Source organism: Gymnoscopelus microlampas, assembly GCF_963454915.1.
Source record: "Gymnoscopelus microlampas genome assembly, chromosome: 16".
Lineage (NCBI taxonomy): Eukaryota > Metazoa > Chordata > Actinopteri > Myctophiformes > Myctophidae > Gymnoscopelus > Gymnoscopelus microlampas.
Genome location: NC_139953.1, coordinates 30,866,221 through 30,888,929, shown reverse-complemented (window position 1 = coordinate 30,888,929; position 22,709 = coordinate 30,866,221). Strand labels below are relative to the sequence as shown.

General features: G+C 48.9%; 1 protein-coding gene across 1 annotated transcript; it reads right to left on the bottom strand.

Annotated features, from left to right (window-relative positions):
* Positions 1–436: 436 nt before the first annotated feature.
* Positions 437–21,566, bottom strand: gpr176 (G protein-coupled receptor 176; the record flags this gene model as incomplete). The annotated part of the gene is made up of 3 exons (XM_084082164.1): positions 437–1,664; positions 7,630–7,882; positions 21,335–21,566. 3 exons carry the CDS (start codon positions 21,564–21,566, stop codon positions 437–439), a joined length of 1,713 nt encoding a protein of 570 aa, XP_083938290.1.
* Positions 21,567–22,709: the final 1,143 nt, after the last annotated feature.

The window sequence follows — 22,709 nt, the reverse complement described above, 5'->3', positions numbered from 1 at the left end:
CTATCTCAAAAATGTGTACTGCCACTGCCTGTTCTGCTTTGAAGGTCATAATAGAGGCATGTCATAACACAAGACGTCTCTCAGGGAACTGAACACAACTGAAATGTTGTTTCCCACAGAAAAACAAGTAGAATTTGATGTCCACTCTATCAAGAAACTACTTTCAAGCAAGTGCTTACAGTAGGGCAGAAAAACTGCAAAATAGGACTACTGCACAGCAAAAGTCTGAGTGTTATTTTAACTCTTAAGAGTGTAAACCTGGACGCTTACTAATTATTACTTAAACCCTGAGGGTACATGGACCCTTAGGATTTTGTCTGTACCAGCGAAAATCAGTACAGTTTGTTTTTGCTTAGAAAGGAAACACAGTAAGTCACTAAACACCAGTGACTGGTGTGCACTGTGCCCTCCAGGTGAGGCCTCAAGGGTTCCGTTTTCAGAGGTCCACAGTGGGGATGGTGCTGACCTTGTTGTTCCTGCTGATGCGGCGCTCCGGCCGAGGCCGGGTCTGCTTTGTCTGGATCAGTTCCTCTGGTGTGTTCCCCAGCGGCGGCAGCAGCCTCTTCTTACTGTTCCTGGTCTCGGGGAGCCACTGGGGCGGAAGTTCAAACGGACCGAACCCGAACTGTGTGACGTCCTCAGCCTCCGTCGGCGTAGCTGGGGCAACTTGTGACGAGGAGGTATAAGCACAGGCATGGGCCGGAGAGATCCTGGGCGCCGTGGGCGGAGGGGGAACGCCCTCCTTGGTCATTACCAGCGTGTCCCCCGCCCCCTGCTCAGGGTCCTTCTTCGGGATCCCCTCGGCTCGGAGACTGCCTAGTCGCGACTCGCCCTGGTTGTCCTCCATGGATTGAGCGCATGCTCCTGAACGCAGAGACGGGACCCCGTTCTCCTCCTCCTCCTCTTCAGAGGGCCTGAAGATCTGCTGCTGGCCAATGTTGAACATTTCTAGGAGCTGACTTCCAGAGCGGCCCGCCATCTCCAGGCCGCCTGACCCCCCCACCCCACCCTCCCCTCCCAGGGATGCCAAGCCCCCCGTGCTGACCACATTGCGGCGGCTGTAGCGTCTGTGGACCCTGGCCAGCAGGTCCATCAGGCTGCGGCGCGCCGAGCGGTTGACGGTCAGAAACAGTAGCGGGTTGGTGAGCAGCGACATCTTGGGCAGCCAGACGGCTGTGAGGTACAGGGACAGAGGCAGCTCCTCGCCCTCCACCAGAACGGTGCGGTAGACCACCAGGGCCCCGTAGGGGGCACTGCAGGCAGAGAAGGCTAGCACCATGGCCAGCAGCGTGGCATGAAGCTCGGCCTCTCTCTGCGACACATAGGGGATGGAGATGCTGCTCTGTGGCGTCCTCAGCGCGGCAATGATGACCTTCTTCTTCTGGCTGGCACTGAGCGCTCGGCGAATCAGTACCATGAAGACGAAGACCAGGGCGAGAGGAAGGATCACCGTCGTGACGTTGTAGACCAGCACGTACACCAGGTGGCCGAGGGATTGGGCGTGGGCGTCCGAGCAGGACGAGGTGACATACACGTCGGTGACATTGGTCACGGCGAACACAGGTACACTGACCACCACCGCATGGACCCAAATGTAGATGACCAGGTCTCGGGATCTTGCATCCGAGATCTTCCTCTCTAGCGGGTACAGCACAGAGTAGTATCTAGATACAAGCGAGGGAAAAAAACAAAGCATTATTACAGTGTAATGACCAGCAGAGGCATGGACATAACTAGAAAAGTGCGCTCCTCTGAGCGCAGATCTCCGCTCATCTGGGTTGCTAGTCTGAGGAGACTGCGGGGGATATGGGGTTTGTATGATTGTGGAACCCCCTATGGACAGAAGTGAAATTGTTCAATTATACATTGTGACCAGGTCATCTAAATTGTTTATTAGAAGGATTTGTTGAATATAATAATATGTTTTAGTCAATCAAGGCATTCTGCAATCTGTTATTTCAAAAGAACAATGTTGTGACCTTAAAAAACAACATATTAACACGGTGGCGCCAGAATAGGGGGGACTTTTGTTCCCCCCACTTTCTCCATTGATTACGGTCATTTGAATTATTATTACTCCCGCGGCCGACTGGCCGTGTCTATTAGCATCATTACGGTAACAAACACGGCCGCTTTCAGCTCACAATGCGATCTGAAGTCTGTTTCAATCAATACCTTTATCAAAAAGGCTGCGCTCACTGACTGAACGAACTGTTACTCATAACATTCCTCTCCCATCAACCCAATTCCCTATTTGTCTCTGTTCCAATCAGATCAGTCCAGCTCATGACAGTGTTCCTCTAAAACATGCCTCCTCCTTCCCAAACTCTCTCATGCTATCTGTTCAGATCACCCGCCATCTCCCCGACACCACCCAGCAGCAGGCACCAAAAGGAGTGGCCCTATCTACAGGGGCGGGCTCCGGAGCCCCCTGCCTTTCACCAGGCAGGATCTGATCTGAGGCTTCAGATCGATTCTCCTTCGATGGGGCCCGCCGCGCCAAAGTGTTAATTCATCTTGTCTCTTTAATGCTTACCAAATTACTTGTAAACATTTTTGTAATAAACATCATTGCATTCATTCTGTGTGGTGAAGTCTCTCTTAAGTTGAATGTGTTCTATCCTAGTTATAACTATGCTTAGATATCATGTAGTAGACTTCTAGTAGACCATGATATCAAGCATTGATCTTTCTGACACACCCATGAGTACCCATAATAATATTGATTGAATACTTTATTAGTCAGCAATGGAAACAGCACGTGGTACAGTGTGTGTGTGAGTGTGTGTGTGTGTGTGTGTGTGTGTGTGTGTGTGTGTGTGTGTGTGTGTGTGTGTGTGTGTGTGTGTGTGTGTGTGTGTGTGTGTGTGTGTGTGTGTGTGTGTGTGTGTGTGTGTGTGTGTGTGTGTGTGTGTGAGTGTGTGTGTGAGAAAGAGAGAGAATGAGAGACAGAGAAGAAGGAGAGATACAGACAGAGAGAGCGCGCACGCGTGAGAGAGAACAGTCTAGTGTATTTGTCTTTGCAGAGATAAATACGATTTTGAGATTTTCAAGTGGGCTCTGATCTAGAAAAGGTTGAGAATCACTGACATACACAATGCATTAAACACATTAAATTCCTACTGGTCTGAATTCAGTGTTAAAGCATGTGGGAGGTGTGCACAGTACAGATGCCTCAGCGTTCAAATAACCTTACAATTTATGTGAATAATAATAGCCAAATTGAATATTGATTATGAGTTATGTGATGAAAACTAGATGCCCACAGCAGTATCACAACATCAAGGTAGCTATTCACTAGTGGATTGTATACTAGTAGTATTGACCTTTTCCTATCCACAAGTTTCCTAGGGCGTTGTGGGCATCACTTCCTGTCGATTTGATCAGGTATCAGCATATGAAATCGACAGGAAGTTATGCCCACAACACCCTAGGAAACTTGTGGATATAATTATTTGTACTGAGTGAGTAAGTACAGGTTACAACAAAGGCATGTTTGACAAATCAAACGATAAGCGTTTCTTCAAACAAACATTTCAAGGGCAACAAGGGTTTTGTTTCCCAACATAATTGTGCAAATATAGTGCACAGTCAATAGACTCTAGTATTAACCAACATAGAGTGTGAGGGAGAGGGCAAGACAGGTAGAGAGAGAGCGGCAGAGAGAGAGAGGCAGAAAGAGAGAGGCAGAAAGAGAGCGAGAGAGAGGAACGCCAATTCTTGCTACATGTCCTTAACACCATATTGACGATGCCTCATCAATTCATCTAGCCAGTTTGTATCAGTAGGTGGAGATCGTCGATTGTCTGGCTGTGTAAGACTACACTGTAATTGGTAAAATCCTGAGTGTTAATTCAACTTGAGAGTGTAGAAATAGACCCGTCAGAGTTACCGGTAATCACTTAAACCCTATACGTATGGCTCTTTTCCACTACAAGAATTAAGTGAGCATGAAACATTTCAGAGGTTCTGGATTTGTTTCCATATTATGCTATGGCTCGCTTTCAGATACGGTTCTCAGAGCCTAATTTGGGTCCTGCTCGGGAGAGTAGCCTACTAACCCTGAGTTCTAGGAACCCTGATGTCAGAAATAACAAAATGATTGTGTGTGTGTGTGCGTGCGCGCGTGCGTGCGTGCGTGACTCTCCCAGAGGGTTCTGTGTGCTTTTGACTGCAGCTCTGAACACAAGTCTTGGAACATGTCTTCCCAGCATGGGTATACACATGCTCCATTGATCTCCTCCCATCTCACCTCCATGGGGGGTAGATGAATGTAGCAAAAAAGACTTTCTCTGTTTTTTGTACAAAAACTGGTTCGAAGAGCAGAGCTCTTGTTTGTTGCTGGTCCTACTGTGTAGCATCGATTTCTCTTGTACTTCTGAGTCTCAGGTTCTACAAATGAATTGCTCCAGCTGACTTGGCCGGGCAATATTGATTCATTGATTGGGCCATTGATGCAAAACATCCACTTCTTTTAAGAGGTGCTTCCAAGTAGAGCAAACTAAGCTAATGGGCAGTGGTAAAAGTACTATTTTTTTTTACTTAAATAAAAGTAGTAATACCATAATGTAAAAATAATCTGTTACAATTAAAAGTTCGATATAAAAAATGTACTTGAGTAAAAGTTTAAAAGTATTGGCAATTTGGCATCAAAATATACTTAAAGTACCAAAGGTACTCATTATGCAGAAATGTTCCATTTCAAGTTTTCAAACTGTATAAAAATAATTTGAAAATAGTAGATCTACAAGCACACAACGTGTTGCATCGCGATGTGTTGTGAGCTTGTAGATTGGCTATTCAATTAGCAAAAGTTTAAATAGGGCTGTTGTGGTTAATGTATGTTTTGTAATAACTAGAAGCTCGGCCCTGCTACGCAGGGCCTCGCGTCTAGCCCGCCGCCACGCCCACGTAGCGCCCGCGGCCACTTGGCAGCGCATATAAGTGGCATAGCGTCATGAGGGCCAGTGGGGCCGTGGCTCGGTCAGTGAAGACCCTGTAGCGCGGATGATATGTGGCATAGAGGGGCAGATTTTAAATCTCCAGAGGAAACATCCGTGGGCTACCATTGGTTCAGCGATGTGTGCGGGCGCCCTGCGGGCCCTCCTCCTCCACCAATGTGCAGTATTGAGAGCCCTGACGTCACAACATTTGGAGCGATGGGCACTGCACTCTGGTTGGTTAGGGTACACCTAGGGCCCAGGTAGAACCCAGTTAAAGCCTGCATGGGCAAACCCAGTTAGGACCCGCCTTGGTCCCACATAAACGTGGCTAGTTGGGGCCCACCTAAGGGCCAGGTAGAAGCGACTTATAGCCCGCATGGGCATCGCAGTTAAGACCCACCTCGGCCCCACATAGAATTGCCTAGGTGGGGCCCACCTAAGGGCCAGGTAGAGTCGGTGGGGACCCCCACAGGCTAATGTTAAAATGGTAGCACTTGTTCCTCAACATAGTGTGAATGTGCGTGCAAAGTTGACCACAATCGGACGCTGCATTCATGATTTGCGGCATTTTGTGCAAACTTTAGATGTGAATCTTAGCCAATCGGGATGGAATATGAAAGATTAAACAGATCGGTCTTGATCACATGACTATAGAGATCATGTGTACCGATTTGCGTGAAATGTAGATAAAATCGGATGGAGTAATGTAAAGAAATATGTTGTACATAAGGCGGCCTCCTGGTAGAGCTATAAAAGGTAGATGTGAGAAATGCAGGGGAAAGGTTTTTCCTTGACCTCTAGAGAGTGCACATACAAAGTTTTACACAGATTGGTGCAGGTATAGGTAAAAACACAAATCGGACTGTTATAGCGCCACCATGAGGCTGATTAGAAAAATCTCAAGTGGAATTTCTTGCTCGGCATAGTGGGAATGTGGGTGCAAATTTGCACGGAAAGTGCATGCTGTGGTCATAATTTGAGGCATTTTGGTCAAAACGGAGCAGTCCTGGAAACTTTGGAAGCCATTTTTAGTCAATCAGGATGGAAAATGAGAAATCTGAAATACCGTGTTTTTTTTTATGACTATAGAGATACTGTGTATCGATGTGCGTGATGTTAGGACAAAATATGTAGCAGTACTGTGAGAAAATGTGTTTTGCAAAAAGCGGCCTCCTGGTGGCACTATAACAGGGCCATGTGAAAGAAATGGGGCAGAGGTTCTGAATTGGCATCCAGGGAGTGTGTGTGCACAGTTGCGCTGCGATCAAGCCAACGATGCGGGAGATTAGCTATCCACAGACCGTCGGACGGACAGGGGGTAAAACATACTCTCGCGCCATCCCTTTCGGCCTGGCGGAGACAATAAAAAAGCTAAAGTAAAGGAAAATAGCATTACTGCAACAAAAGTAGTCAACAAACTATACTATAAAACATTGGCCACATTGTCAAAAAATTTAAGAAAGAGGCAAACATGTTGAAAATAGACGATCTACAAGCTTACAACGCCTCTCAACGTGAGGCGTTGTGAGCTTGTAGATCTGCTATTTTCACAATATTGACTTGTGGAACGGAGTCAAACAAAATTGGGGGGGTCCCCAGTTCAAATATGATTATTTGGGGGGGGGGGGGGTAGCCACTGCCCTAATCGGACCGAAATGATCTGAAATTACTACATGACCATAATGCAGCCTAAACGTGCGTTGCACGGGGCGGTCCTGCCATTACGTTAGTTACTGGAGTAAGTTGCTGTGGAGCTACACCAGAAGACACACACAACATACACCATCTACAATGGACTAACGGAGCAGCAATAATAACAGTTACCGCACGAACGTGCATTGTTGACAAAGTGATTGCACAGCCGCTGCAGGCATGACAACCACGTTAGCGTTAGCTACGGCAACTATCACAGCGCCCTGTCCGTCGTCGCTGCGACTGAGTCTGGTGGCTACAGCCATAGATATATAAACACTACAGCAAGCTCTCTGAGATGCCATTGTCTGGGAACTGCTCTTAGCGTGACACGACCAATGAGAGTGAGCGCTTTCGTTGTTGCTAAGATACGGTGCATGGCACACGGCGTCTCTGCCCCATAGCTTGTAGATCTCACACATGATTGGCGTAGGCTGCGTTGCCGTCGACGCTGATTGGCTGCATTTTGCTGTGACGTTGAAATGGGGTGCCAGGTCTGCTTTGTGTGTAAGCGATTTTGGGCTCATTTGGGCGCGCTTTTGGACTGTTTTCCATAGAGCACGGCAGGGCTTGTTTCTGTCCCGTGACGGATGTGGCAAAGAAGGTGCAAAACGAACCATCCGGAAGTAAAGTGCGAGATGAAATATATAGCACTTTTTGATTATTAGAGAAGGAGACAGATGTGAAGGTGGAAAATGGAATGTAGGAGGTTATATATTTTTTCATGAGCGATTTTTGTAGCAAGTTGTGAGTGAATTGGGCCACTCCTGTGGGCGGGGGGCTGATTAGAACCATTGGGGTTTGGGAAGGAGACGCTCTCTGTTTGAGTAGTAGAGATACAAAGTAACTAGTAACTAAAGTTTTCAAATAATTGTAGTGGAGTAAAAGTACAATATGTCTGAAGTAGTGGAGTAGAAGTAAAAGTATAGAAAATTAAAAACGTAAGGCAATTGGAGCTTTCATTTTTCTCTGTAGTTAAAGAAGATGAACTGACCTGTCGAGAGCGATAGCGGCAAAACTGAGCACGGTGACGGAGCAGAAGAGCTTATGAAGGAACTTGATGGCCTTGCAGAGGAACAGCGTGTGCAGCCACCAGCAGCAGCGCGGACTAGCACCTAATGCCACGTCGAAGGGCACGCACGCTAGGCTGGCACAGAGTCCAGAGCATGCCAGGTTCTTGATGAAGCGGCTGGTCACCGATTTAAACACGTTGGTGCAACAGGTGCACCACAGCACCGTAGCATTGCCTATAAAAGAGAGAGACACCAAGAGTTTCAATTCTCCATTGATTTCATTTTAGAGCAGTTAAACAGTCCTGAGTGTTCATTTTTTGACTCTGAGAGTGTACAAATGTAACCAAACGGACCTGTTTATGAGGATTTTAATGTGTATGTCTGGTGCAACTTTACAAAGAAATATCATCATTGTAAATTAGCAGAGCAAGTGTGAGTACAGAACGGTATGTATATCGAAATCACTTAAGCCCTATATACTGCACTTGGTTGTGCCATACATGCATACATGCATCTTATCTTATATTAAAAGATACAACCACGTGGTCACGCTCATGTCACTATGACACAGCCATAGCCATATGTGGGCACAAAAGGGGGCATGCCCATATGGGCATAATACTGACGTCATCAACAATCTCCATACAGTATATGGTCATAAAAGGGGCAAGGACTGACAGATACAGAGATCAGGTTGTCTAGAGCCACAGATCCAACCACTATGCCCATATATGGGCATGTGCATAGTAATTTACGGTAGTTAAATATTTATTTGATAACCATATATCCGCAATTTCGAAATGTATCCATAAAGCAGAAACAGAAGAAAACATCCAACATACGCCCCTGTGATGGATCGTACTTACTTACTCCTAAACATTGAGTTCTTTGTATTGTATATGTCACCTTGTCTAAGCTAACATTCAAGTCTGTCTTCTGTTTATTCTCTTCTTGTTCTTTTCACTCTCTCTCTCTCTCTCTCTCTCTCTCTCTCTCTCTCTCTCTCTCTCTAGTTTGAAAATAGACAACTAAACTGTCTCTGTACCTTTGTTCAGAGTCATGTATACAGTATGTGGTATTTATTTAAATTATTGTGTTTATTATTCTGGTGTCAGCATGTTGCAAGTGGAAACATTGTGTTCTTTAAAATGTGTCTGAATAATCCCGTAAGGGATGGTCTGTGTTGAGGCAGCCAGATACGAAAAAAAAAATTCCTTCATGATTCATTCATGCATATATGGGACCGATGACTTCAAACTCGGTGCACAGCGGCAAGGACTCGAGGGAGTGCGGTGCCCGACGTCGAGTAGGTAGGATATCCAGTATAGTCCAGAATCACCAATCCAACCATATGGGCATATACTGATGACATCAGGGATCTCCATATATGGGAATTAAAGGGATACGGACAGACAGATGCAAAGATCTCCACAAATGGGAATAAAAGGGACACCGGTAGACAGACAGAAACAGACATCTCCATATATGGGCAGAAAAGACAGACGGGTACACAGACAGACGGGTACAACGGTTACTCTGACAAAGCCTCTGACAGTAGACTCAGACATATTGGTCGGATCGGCGGAGCGACGTAGGTGTGAGGGCCCGAACCTCTAGTAGAGTAAATATCCGATCTACAAGCTCGCGATGCACTGAGATACCATGCGTTGTAAGCTTGTAGATCAGGGATTTTCACTATTTTTTACATTTTGAAAATCACATGCTCAAAATCGGGACTCCAGGGTGAAAGAGATAAAAAGTCAAAAGAAACTCGAGGTTACGAATGTAACCCCGGTTTCTTTAGAATTCGGAGTAACATACTCACTATGGGATATCAGCGCCTCCTGGCGATGAACAGAGCTACATACCATAAACTCCCGGGCCATTCATTGGCTGAGAAGGGTATGTCACGTGTCCGGTAACCCGGAACCGGCTTAAAGCCGCTCTCGTGACGTGGCTCATCCTCTTTAACAACCGCTCTCTGCATGCAGATGTACACAAACAGGGGTGTTAGGTGAGTATGTTACTCCGAATTCTAAAGAAACCGGGGTTACATTCGTAACCTCGAGTTTCTTGTCAAATTCTCCGTAACATACTCACTATGGGATACATAAACCCCCCTGGGGCTTATAGCCATACAGAACCCTCCCAGCCCCGCACGCCCCCTAGCCGCAAGGCCCCGCCCCCATGGGCGTGACCTTTGGCCTCACGGGCGCCCCGGCCCCAAGGGCCGGGGTGCGGGATATTAGGAATAAAGAAGACCCTGACAGACCAAGTCTGCCTTATTCAGCTAATGAACAGACACGAGTCTGTCCCATAAGTGAAAACAAGGAAACAGGGCCCTCTCCCCTAGAAACCTACCAACGGTGGTTCCGAGGGGACTAGAGAGAAAGGAAGGAAGGGAAGAGAACAAAGGCAGGCTAACACAAAAACCCTGCCTAACCTCCCCCACCTTAACTAGAGGCAGCTGCTACGCCCAGAACAGCGTGCGCCACTGACGCCGCCGCCACATCCAGGCTGTAGAAGGCCGCAAAAGTCGAAGGAGACGACCAATTAGCGGCCGTGCACACCTCCTGGACCGAAACTCCTCTGGAGAGGGCCCAGGACGTAGACACACCTCTAGTAGAGTGAGCCTTCAGTCCTTCTGGAACTGGAACGCCACCACTGACATAGGCCAGCCTAATGGCATCCAAAATCCAACGACAAAGCGATGCCTTAGCCACTGCCTTCCGCCTACCACCTGGGCCGTAGGAGACAAAAAGCTGCGACGACGACCGGCCGACAGCCGTCTTCTGGCAGTAGAGCTTCAGAGCCCTCACTGGACAGAGACAGTGCAACCGCTCATCTTCCGCCGAGGCGAAAGGAGGCGGATGAAAAGCTACCAGCTCAACCGGTGTCTGAGTCACCACTCCGTTCTTGGGAACAAACGCCATGTTGGGTTTAAGCAAGACCCTGCTGCCGTCTCCCGAGAACCTCATGCACTCCGAGCTCACTGAGAGCGCATGCATGTCGCTGACCCGTTTAGCTGTAGTCAAAGCCACCAAAAGAACCGTTTTGAGACTAACGATCTTCAGATCCACAGACTCAAAAGGCTCAAACGGTGGGAGGCAAAGTGCCTCCAACACCACCGTCAGGTCCCAGGCCGGGAAAAGGGGCCTAGAGACCGGCCTGGCTCGCCTGGCACCGTTCATAAAACGGCGCACCAGATGATGTCGGCCAACCGTTATGCCATCGAAACCTTCGTGACAAGCGGAAATGGCCGCCAGGTACACCTTCACCGTCGAGAAAGCCAGGCCCTGATCCAACTTGCCTTGCAAGAAAATGAGGATGCTGCGCACTGGTGCCTGGAAGGCCACCACCGGCGGTGACTGCTCCAGACCCCATGCCACGAACATGTTCCACCTGTCGTCGTACGCAGCCATCGTGGAGACGGCCCTCGCACCCTGGATGGTAGCCACCACCTCAGGGGGCAGGCCATACGAAGTCAAGGTCTCCCTCTCACGGGCCAAACCCACAGGTCTAGGTCCTGAGGCCGTTCGTGGTAGATGTCGCCCCCTCCCTGCTGTAGCAGGCTCCTGTACAACGGGAGGGGCCAAGGATCGGCGTAGAGGAGAGGCGTTATTTCCGACCTCCACACGCCCCACGCCGGAGCCACCAGCAGCACTGACCGACCCTGACGCCTCACCCGCTCTAAAGTCGGGGGAATCAGGTCCAGTGGCGGGAAAGCATACAGCAGCTCGTCCGGCCAGTCGTGCGCCAGGGCATCCAGGCCCAGGGAAGGGTCCCCCACCTTCACAGAGAAAAAGCGAGAGCACTTCGCGTTCTCTTTGGAGGCAAACAAGTCGACCTGTGCCCGACCGAACCTGGTCCAAATCAGGTCCGTCACCCACTGGTCGAGGGACCAATTCTCGTACCGAAGTCTGCCCCTGGACAGCAGGTCCGCCCCGCTGTTCAAGAGACCCGGTACATGCGAAGCTCGTATTGACACGAGGCGCGAGTGGCACCAATGCGTCAATCTGCACGCCAGGCTGTCCAACACCCGGGAGCGCAAGCCCCCCTGTCTGTTGATATAGCACATGGTCGTGGTGTTGTCTGTCCTGACCATGACATGACAACCGCGGATGCGAGCCTCGAAGTATTTGAGAGCAAGATAGACCGCCATCAGCTCCAGGTAGTTGATGTGGGCCTCCCGTAGACTGAGGTCCCACACTCCCCTGGTCGAGCGGCCCTCGTGAACCGCGCCCCAGCCCGACAAGCTGGCGTCCGTGGTGATGACTTTTCGTGACGTCACAACACCTACACTGACCCCCTCGGACAGAAAAGCTGCTTGTGACCACGGTCTGAGTGCTTCCACGCACCGTGGAGGTACCAAAACCTTCAGAGAACCCATGGTGGACGGGATCCCGAGAGCCAGCATCCACCTCTGGAAAGGTCTCATGTGGAGCCTGCCCAAACGGACCAGGTGTATAGCCGAGGCCATGAGACCTGCCGCTTGCATGCACAACTTGTAGCTGACTTGACGCCCCACTTGAAAGGACCTCACACAGGCCAAAAAGCTGTCTATCCTGTCCTGGGATAGGCGTGCCATGAGCGTGTTTGAGTCCAGTAGGATCCCTATGAAAGTGGTCCGCTGGGACGGGACCAACACGCTCTTCTGGGCGTTGATGGTGAAACCCAGCGACTGCAGGTGGGAGATGGCCACCTTCGTATGTTGCGTCACCTCCTCCCTCGAGCCCGCCGCCAAAAGCCAGTCGTCGATGTAAGTCGACAGACGGATCCCCTGCTGCCTCAGTGGAGCCACCGCCGCGTCGGTGCATTTCACGAACACCCGGGGGCTCAGAGACATTCCAAAAGGGAGGACAGTGTACTCGTACACCCTCCCCTCGAAGCCGAAGCGCAGGAACTTCCTGTGCGGTGGGTAAATCGGGATGTGGAAGTAGGCATCCTTGAGATCGATGCTGGTCCACCAGTCGCCCTGGCGGACCGTCCGCAACAGCGCTGCCGTTGTCAACATTCGAAAGTTGAAAACCGTCAGATATTTGTTGAGACCCTTCAGGTTCAGAATGGGTCGTACACCCCCCCCCTTCTTTTTCACCAGAAAATATTTCGAATAAAAACCCAAACGGTTCTGGTTCGGAAGCACTTCCCTGACAGCGCCTTTGCTCAAGAGGGAGGCCACCTCCTCTCTCAAAGTGTTGGCTGCTGGACCTTTGGCCTGGGAAAACAGCACTTTGTCTGTCATTGGGGGTTTTTTGGAAAATTGCAGCCTGTAACCCTTTTGTATTGTGCGCAGCACCCAAGGATTCGGCTTGCATAATTTCCATTGCTCTACACACTGAGCGAGCGGATTGGTCGATGACGTCATCGGCCGCTCGGAATGTGTGTGCGTTGTCATGGGAACCATTGACGCTGCTACTGGTGACAGCGGTGCTAACCCAGAGGGTCCCGCTAGAGACAGTAGGGGTACTAACGGTCTGTGCTGAGGACTCGGAAGAGTCAAGTGACTGGACACGGGGACCTTCCCTGACGTCAACATTCGGTTCGTCCGTCGTCGCCGCTCGCCTGTTCCCACGGAAAACAACGGCGCCGCCGATTGGACAGGCGGGGCTGTGCGCGTTAGTAACGCTGGCCTGCCTGAGGGACTCGGAGGAGTCACGTGACCGGCCACGGGAAAATTTCCCGACGTCAGAAATAAGCCTACCTCGGCCGTCGTCTCTGCGCGGAGCGTCGACAAAGTTATCCTCTCTGTAGGAGGCGCCCTGTCGTATTCCAGCGGCAGACGAGGCCTTCTGTTTCCATGGAAACCTGTGAGGTGTGACAGCTGAGGGGTCGTCTTTCCTTCCAAAATGGCGGAGACAGAGGTCCGCTCTTTCTGACTCAAGCACTTCCGGTTCACAGTGACGTTTGATCGCTTCCTGTGAGACGGAAGGCAAAACCGCCGTGACCCTGTTCCACTGGCGCTTCGGCGCCCTCTGGCGGACAAGGGTGGCGTCGGTTTTTCTATTACCTCCAAATGATTTATTCCCTTCATATGATTCAAAACATGCACAGATGTTGTCCCAGCGATGTCTGCCGCACCGGAATTCGGGCGCCGCAGACATCGTGGGCTCATGGGATGATGACACTGATCCATTGCATGCACAGATGTTATCCCAGCAACGTCTGCCGCACCGGAATTCGGGTGCCGCAGACGTTGTGGGCTTATTGGATAACAACATTGATTCATTGCATGCACAGAGGTTACCCCAGCAATATCTGAAACACCGGGGTTCGGGCGATCCAGATATTGTGGGTTTATGTAATGAGAGCGTTGGGGCAGAGATGTCTCGGGAACGGGGACACCACTGCTCCTCTGCTCTAGGCCACGTGAAATAATGAGCGGGTTTGTAGCATTCAGCACATTTATTTTCTCCAGAAAAAAGGGTTTCACATAAACCGTGTTTTGAACACACATGTTTAGAACACACACATCTTTTTGCACACAAAAGTCCACATTTTGCACACAAAGTTTTTTCGCGCTCGTGGAGCCGTCCACGACTCTGTCCACCGAGGCCTGTAAAGCCACTGTCCTCTTCCCCAGCATGAACGGCCGAGGGGGGGGCTGAGCCGGTCTGTGCACCGGCGATAGAGTGTCACTTACCCCGCCCGCCACGGCGAGGCTTCCCGCTGTCGCGACGTGGAGGCCTGTTGGTGTTGGGTGCGGGTTGTTGGCGGGGTGGAGGTCTGGCCCGCCTGTTCCCTACCTCGCGAGCACCTTCCTTTGAGCTCGGCCGAGCTGAGGAGGAGGACCGGGAGGTGTTGGCCTGTCCACGGCGGGAAGAGGAGGAACGTCCTCTGGCCACTGGCCTTTCGTTGCGGGGCCGGGAAGATGGTGGGGGGGCTGGTACCAGCACGCCGGCCGCTGCTTCCCGCTGTGCCTTCCTGGACTCCGTCGAGACGCGGAGGAACTCTGAGGCGCCCGCAAACAGATTATCTGGACATAAAGGGAGCGCCATAACGCTCTTTTTTGCATCGGTCACTTCTGCTCGAAACTCAGTGAGCTCGAGCCACCGAGCCCGTTCAATCGCTGCGCTGTCCGCCATGGATTTTCCGGTCCATGCTGTAGCGTGGCGAGTCACTTTTATGGTGAGCTGCTGAAGGGCTTCCAGCTCCTCAGCGTCCTCGCCCCACTTCTCCTTCAGCTCGGTCAGGCGCCGCGCGGTCGAGCCCTGGAGGATGGCCACCATGTTTAGCGCGCGAGCCGCCAGCGCCGATGACTTGTAGGCTTTTTTCACCGCCACGGAAAGTGCTTTTTCCTTCGGCACGGTGAAATGAGGCTCAGGGGTGAGGGCCACTGCCTGTCGCTGGTCCACAATGCCCTGGGCCAACACGCGGTCCATGGGGGGGCAGGCGATCAGACCCATCGCGGGAGCTCCCACTACGTCGAGAGGAAAACCCAGCCTCTTAGGCTCGGAGTGGTTCGCCCAGGTGGACATGAGGACCCTCGCGAAGCCCTTGGCGGGCGGAACCTTCCTGGACCTGGGCGCGCGCTCGTCTTGTTGGGTCAGACCCTGGTACTCATCATCAGGAGCGCTGGAGGATGCCTGCTCCTCCAGCGGACGTTCGAGGCCACATCTGGCTAAAGCCCTGTCAATAATGGCTGAAACTGGTTCCTCGCGCTTGGCGGGGTCGGATTCCAGTTCCTGCGCGGCCGGCCAGCTAGGCGCCAGGATACTGCCTGAAGACTCCATGTCGCCGTCCCGACGTGGAGTGGAGACGGCGGCCTCCTCGGGAGCCTCCTGGTAGGAGGGTAGTTCGCCCTCCTCCTCCCCCTCCTCCATGCTGCGAGCATCGTCGTCGTCGGAGTCCTCGCTGAGGTTTGCCGACGCACCGCTGTCCCGGTACGCCTGCTGTAGCAGCGGAGTCGACGGCTGGGAGGAGGGGGAGGAAGGGCCGCTGGTTGGCTGTACCTGAGTGGACCCCCCAGGCACAGCATTCGCGGCCGCTGTCGCGCTGCGTAGCACGGCTGGTGTAGCAGGCTGGTGCTGCGGGCGGCTGCTCGCGCCGCTCTGGAGCCCCGGGGCTGCTGGAGGACCCATGGTGACGCTGGGACGCACGAGGATGCCTGCACCGCTCACATTCCCCGGGCCGGAGTCGGTTGGAACCCTGGTCGGGGACGGGGCGTCGCCTCTCCCCTCATGGAACTCTTGCGCCCTGGCTAGGCGGCAGTCGAGATGGAGCCTTGAGAAGAGGGCGCAGTCCTCACAGCGTCCCTGTGCCTTCGGATAATGCCTCGCTGCATAGGCATGGTGTAGGCCGAGGCAGGCGATGCAGAAGCCATGGGGGTCATCTCCGGCGATGAGACGACGGCAGACCTGCAAACCGCAGGCGCGTGGAGTCTCCATCGTTGGTGCTAGCGTCGAGTGGAGAGAAGCTAACGCTAAGCTAGTTAGCCTGTAGCTAAGCTAGTTAGCCTGTAGCTAGGCTAAAAGCCGGCCGGCTTGTCACCGTGCGAGAAATAACTTTTTTTTTTTTTTTTTTACACACGGAGGAAACCCGTAGGTCGGTACAGGTACCACCTTGGTGGGCTAGAGTTGTATTCTGTCCGTTTTTAAGGTAATTCAAAAGATATCGTTCTGGTATGTCTGTTAAGCTGTATTCATCTGCCATGCAGAGAAGCGAAAGAGGATGAGCCACGTCACGAGAGCGGCTTTAAGCCGGTTCCGGGTTACCGGACACGTGACATACCCTTCTCAGCCAATGAATGGCCCGGGAGTTTATGGTATGTAGCTCTGTTCATCGCCAGGAGGCGCTGATATCCCATAGTGAGTATGTTACGGAGAATTTGACAAGAAACAGATCATTTTAGGTGAAATCCTCCATCCAACATCATCATTGATTTCCTGTGAGGCTTCTAATCATGATTTGACAGATAAACTTTCAGGGCATGTACATGTATCACATACATGTTATACATTTACACAGATTTTATTGATATATTATGTTTTTATCTATATTTTACATGTACCTCACGTACATATATGTTATTTCAACTGCTGCAATTTTAACTGCCTCATCGCACTGCTATTTTAAAAGATGCACCTTATGTACCATGCACCGTATGTATGTATATATGTCACACTGCCCTTATTGATATCTGAGTCTGACCTGTTTTTCAGTTTCTTACTTTCTCTATCTCTTTCCACCTTTCTGCAAATGCAGCATCACAAAGAATTTCACCCGAGAAAACTATCCTCATGAACTGGAAATCAAAGGGAAACATAAATATCGCTCACTGGAAAAACTTAATAATAGACTACATTTCCCTGGACACTAACAAAATAGAGACACATCTGGTCTGGATTCATCAAGTATCTTCAATCGTAAGTTCATAACCCAGTGATTCTCCTTGCCTGGTCATTGTCAAGTCAAGACTCAGATCCATAAGCCTTACTCCAGTTAGACCTATCCAGAGGCAATAGAATTGCTCACACACACACACACACACACACACACACACACACACACACACACACACACACACACACACACACACACACACACACACACACACACACACACACACACACACACACACACACACACCCCTTACCCCCTTATGGTTGTCCATCGAATCCGATGATGACGTCCACTTCTATCGGTGAGTTCTTTGGTGGCTGAATAGCCCTATCCTAGACCCACAAATCCTATTGCAGGTAGGACAAGTGTATGTGGTGGTAGTAGCAACGGCAACTGTAGGTGTGTTCCTCCTGAGTCTCCTCTCCTGTCTCCTGGCTGTCCTTTCCTCCTCCAGCATTTGGGTCCCATCCCGGCACAGCTGGCGCCAGGTGTTACGGTCAGCAGCAACATCCTCCAGGGCCTCAGGTCTGATTTTGCATTTCTTTAACGCAGTCTTCAGCTGGTCTTTATAACGCTTCTTCTGCCCTCCAGCAGAGCGTCGACCATGGTGTAGCTGGCCATATAGCACTCTGCGAGGCAGGCGGTTTGAGGGCATCCTTACTACATGGCCCAGCCATCGTAGCTGGTGCTGAGTAATTGTGGCCTCAATACTCCTGCAGTTGGTCTTCGAGAGTACTTCAGAGTGAGGCACACGATCACGCCAGGTAATTCCCAGGATGCGCTGAAGGCAGCGTATGTGGAACTGCTCTAGGGCCCTGATGTGGCGGCTGTAAGTTACCCAGGCTTCGCAGCTGTAAAGGAGGGTAGTGATGCAGATGGCTTGGTAGACACAGACCTTCGTGCGGAGATGGAGGTTCTTGTTTTGAAACACCCTACGCCGGAGTCTCCCAAAAGCAGCTGATGCCTGCTTTATCCTGTTTTGGACCTCATTGTCGATGGTGTTGTCTTCAGAGAGAATGCTCCCCAGGTATCTGAAGGATGGTACAACAGACAGTTGTTCACCAGCAGCAGTGAAGGTAGGTGGTGTAGATGGGATGTTGGCACTCCACTGGCAAACTACTTCCGTCTTGATGGTGTTGACGGTCAGTCCCATCCTGCTGTACGCTCTCACCGCAGCAGTAAGAACAGACTGGAGGTCTTGTGGACTGTGAGATACAAGAGCACAGTCGTCTGCATACTGTAGCTCAATGACTCTCTCCCTTTGCAGTTCACACACACACACACACACACACACACACACACACACACACACAGTTGTCATTTTTTGTTTTGTTTTGTTTTTCCTTTCATGTGTTTTTTTTTTCCTGTTGTGAATGTATCATTCCATTTATATATCTGTGAGATTTTGGAAATCTTCTTATCTAATTATTATTATTATTTTGTCATTTATGTCACCTGTGTTCTGTTATGTCTTTTCACCCAAAAAACAACAACAACAAAATAATTTCACCTGCTATATACACCAGTAAACCTGTGATGTGACAATAAAGTTTACATAGGGTACATGTCATGGAATCTAAATGATCCAATAGAATTGTAAATCCATGACATGGATATACAATTATACTGGATCATTTGAAGGGCTTTGTCATGCCTTTGATTAATCTCAATTATGTACACACCAAATCAGCACAACTGATTTAGTATTTCTATTTTTAAATATAATAACCACTTCCATCAACAACCTTCCATACAGACACACATCACGTTGATTCAAACCATTGTGCTTACAGTTGAATAGAGCATTCAGGCCTCTCAATCAGACGCAGCATGTGAGGCCACACAGCAATCAAACAGGCTAATATTGCACACAGGTTAAGCATTATACCGTTAAGTCATGAAAGAATAGGCCAATAGGCAGCATGGCCTATATGTTACGTCAAGAACCAAGGAATTCAGTGGAAAATAAGATTTTAAGTCTTTGCTATACGGTTCGAGACTTATAGGCCAAAATGTCATGTGGACTGGTATAGCAATACCATCCTTGGCCTATTGGCAGGATGCACAAGAAATTTGGCACTGATCGGTCAAGTAATTTGCAAGATTAGCCTGCTGTCTTTTATAGTCACTGCCTGTTTTGAATGTAAAAATCCGCCTTTATGTTTCAAATTCTAACCTGGGAGTTGAGGAGCACCTTGCCACCTTTTATCACCTACAAAATGTCAGTCCAGCAATAAACAACAACACGATAACACCCGAAAGTCTTTGACCTTATGCTGATTCAGGTACCATACAAAAAGAATGATGAACTTGTCATATCACAAATGGAGCCAGGTGTTATCTACCTCACTGGGTGCTTTAAAAAAAAGGACAAAAAAAGAAAAGAAAATGATGCATCCAAGTGTTTCAACACCACATTTTGTTACATGTGTGAAACAACACATTCAACACACTTATTAGCAGCTGTAGAAGAACCTCACATAGCTTCACAGTGCTGTAGTGTACTTCACTCTGATTCTTACTACATGTTTACATTCTTACTACATTTTTTTTTCTTTCCATACCTTTTCCATTCTGTAGCTACTGCATAATAATAATACATGCAATTTATATAGTGCTTTTCTAAGTACTCAAAGTCGCTTTACAAAACCAAAAACAAAGTGAAGTATGCTACCAAACATTGCAAGCACTGCAAGGGTAGGCATGTGACAAATAAAACCATGAACCTTTTTAAGCTTTTCAAAAAACATTACTTGCTTTGCAGCTGAGCCATTTTCTGTTTTAAAAGAGTGAACACTTGAACACTCGAATGGCATTAATAATAAAATGACAATCCATTTGAATTCCCTCTTACATAAGTCCAATTCTGAATGGATAAAAATGGCACAACATCTTTGGTGAAGGCCAATTTCATACCGATCAACACAAATACTCCTTTCAAGTATCTCAAAAGTGTCTGGATGGATCATTGATGGGTGGATGACTTTATTTTGTCATTGAACACAAGTGCACAATGACATTTTGTTGATGGCATCAATCCAATGCAAAAGGAGCGACATAATGCATAGGTGTCAGTGTATGTACAGCAGTGGTTCTCAAACCTTTTCATGTCAAGGACCCCCAAAGTAGTACGGAGTACTATCACTTGGGTTAAGATCTGGTGGTTGAGGTCTTCAGACATCAGTAGCCCTTTCACCTCTGTGAGCGGAGGAAGATAACTTCATCTTCATATAATTGATCATTACTAATGTTTATAATAAGATGGTACCATTTCCATCTACTCACCCTGTGTCTCATTGGTGGGCTGTGGACAGTTCAGAAACCTGCCTTCCAATGACATCATCGATGGAGAATCCAAGCTAATAGTTTCTATTAGCTACAGACTCATGCTATATTAGAAGCCATTATTCTTGCATTAACAATGATAATAAAAAAAGATTTAACGCTTGTTTGAAATCAGCAACCCTGGCTATCTATGATGTCAGTTTCTGAACTGTCCACAATCCTCCTCTGAGACATAGACACCGTCAGACAGAGTAGACACAAATTGGTCCTTGCCAATTACATGAAGATAGGTTGAAAATGGGTGAAGTGCTCCTTTAAGGCCCTCACCCTCTTTATTCCTTGGTCTAATATCTCATAGACTCATACAGCTCAACAACCAATGGGCAGCTCATAATATATTATTAACAACAACTGATTTTCATTTGCTCAGATTGGAGATGGGAGCAGATTATGTCAGCTAAAGGCAAGTGGGGGGTGCTGGGCACTTTGGGCAGCAAATGCACCTATCTGGGAGACATAGGGGCAGTTGCTTCAGTAATTTCATTAGCCTATTGTGTTTACTTGAAGGAAACTGATAAATAGGCTACGACCAGCTGTAGGCTATATGGCTTGATTACACAAGCTATAGCCTTCTTCTATTAGGTCAGTTGTTTTCTCACCAAGTTATTGTCTGGCATATACAGGCTTATTTATCACATGCATTTCTGTTTATGACCGGGCCCATGGCCAAGTCAAACTGTGAATCAAATAAATACTTGATTCGGTCTTAAGTGAGTTGACATTTTCGCCAGAAATTCATTATCCATGTCCCGAAGAGGAATTATGCCACTGAACATATCATATAATAATATGTGGTGCCTGCCATGGTGAGTGCCACCTCTTCTCCCAAGATTGTATCGTATTTTGTGGGACAACTCAAGACAGCAAATACCCCAAATCGGGTGCACCATCACATCATCCATCAATCAAGTGAAATGCGACCCCCCCCCCGGGGACATGTGGGGCTGGGCCTGGGTGTGAAGTGAGTGCATGTGTAGGAGGATGTGCAGTCTAGTCTCTCACCAATGAGCGATCCTATGAGGATGAAAACTTGTATGGTGGTGGTGAAGTCCCTGTAGGCTCGGTCTTCGATGAGTCGCTGTTGGTGAATGTGATCCAATCGAGTCACCTCGTTGGATGGCCCGCTGTCCCACTGCGTTGGGCTGGAAGAGTTGAGGAGGAGGAGGAGGTTGGCCGGCGTGACATTCGCTGCACCTCCATCCCCGACCGTCGGAGGCCAGCTCCCAATATCCATGTTCGTTCACAAGACTGTTATGTGTTAGCCTACATGTTTTAGAAACATGGCGTGATTATTTAAGAGCCCACACTGCAACGGCACACACACACACATCCCCCCAACCCAACTGACTGCGCTCGGGAGCGCGCTGCCCAAGGAGGTGATGCTAGATGCCTTCCTCCCAAAAACATAATAACTCATGTCAACACATGTCAGGTGGTCTATCTGAGATACGAAGAAACGAACGAATACTCACAGCAGTGGCTGGTTAAAATCATATCAAATATAAAATAAATAGGTAAAAATGTTTTAAAAAGAGAGAAACTAATACCACAGCTTAAGCTTGGTGTCTAACCATTAGTAGTATTTCCATCTACGGATTTTCTTTTCCAGGCTATAGATGCTCAGGTCAGGGCAGCATCCGTGCGCAGCGGGTGTATCACACACACAGAGCATGCGATCGGACGGTGGACGATGTTGAGGACCGATTATGCTGTCCGCGAGTCTCGCAGTAAACGGATTATAGCCTATATTGTCGCTCAGCGTCGAATAAATCGCTGTGTCCACTGTCCAGGCTCCAGACGAGCTGACAAACCGCTGCTGCCCATCGCTCTGTCCATTTTATTGGTGGACTCAGTCACTGGTGGACTCGCTGGTGTTGGTAGGCTATTATTTCAATGCATGATGAGGTGAGAGACTGGAGAGACGGCTCCTCCTCTTATTAACGACCAAGAAATGCTTCAGAACCTTATGAATGACACCGGCTGAATGAATTTTAAATTAAATAATAGCCTACCAAAAAAAGAAGAGGACAGAGGAGTCATTAAGTGTCAATTCCACCATGTAAGTCATCTTTGTAATTTTGGAGGCAAAACTTGCAACTGAAGTGTGTTATTTCTCGCAGACCTTTGAGACATTCCTCTTGGGTGAGCTGAATTCTCTCCTGAAAATACCCAAACATGGCAGTACATTCCATGGTCATGCCAAACAATTTAAGTTTAGCTACTGTGAAGACAAGTTGAAGTTGTTGTAGTGGACCGAGAGTAGGCCTAATGCATGCTCATCCAAATTACAAATGGCCAGTGGAAATTTATAGTGATCGATCAATCAATCAATCAATCAATCAATCAATCAATCAATCAATCTGCCAGCCAGCCAGAC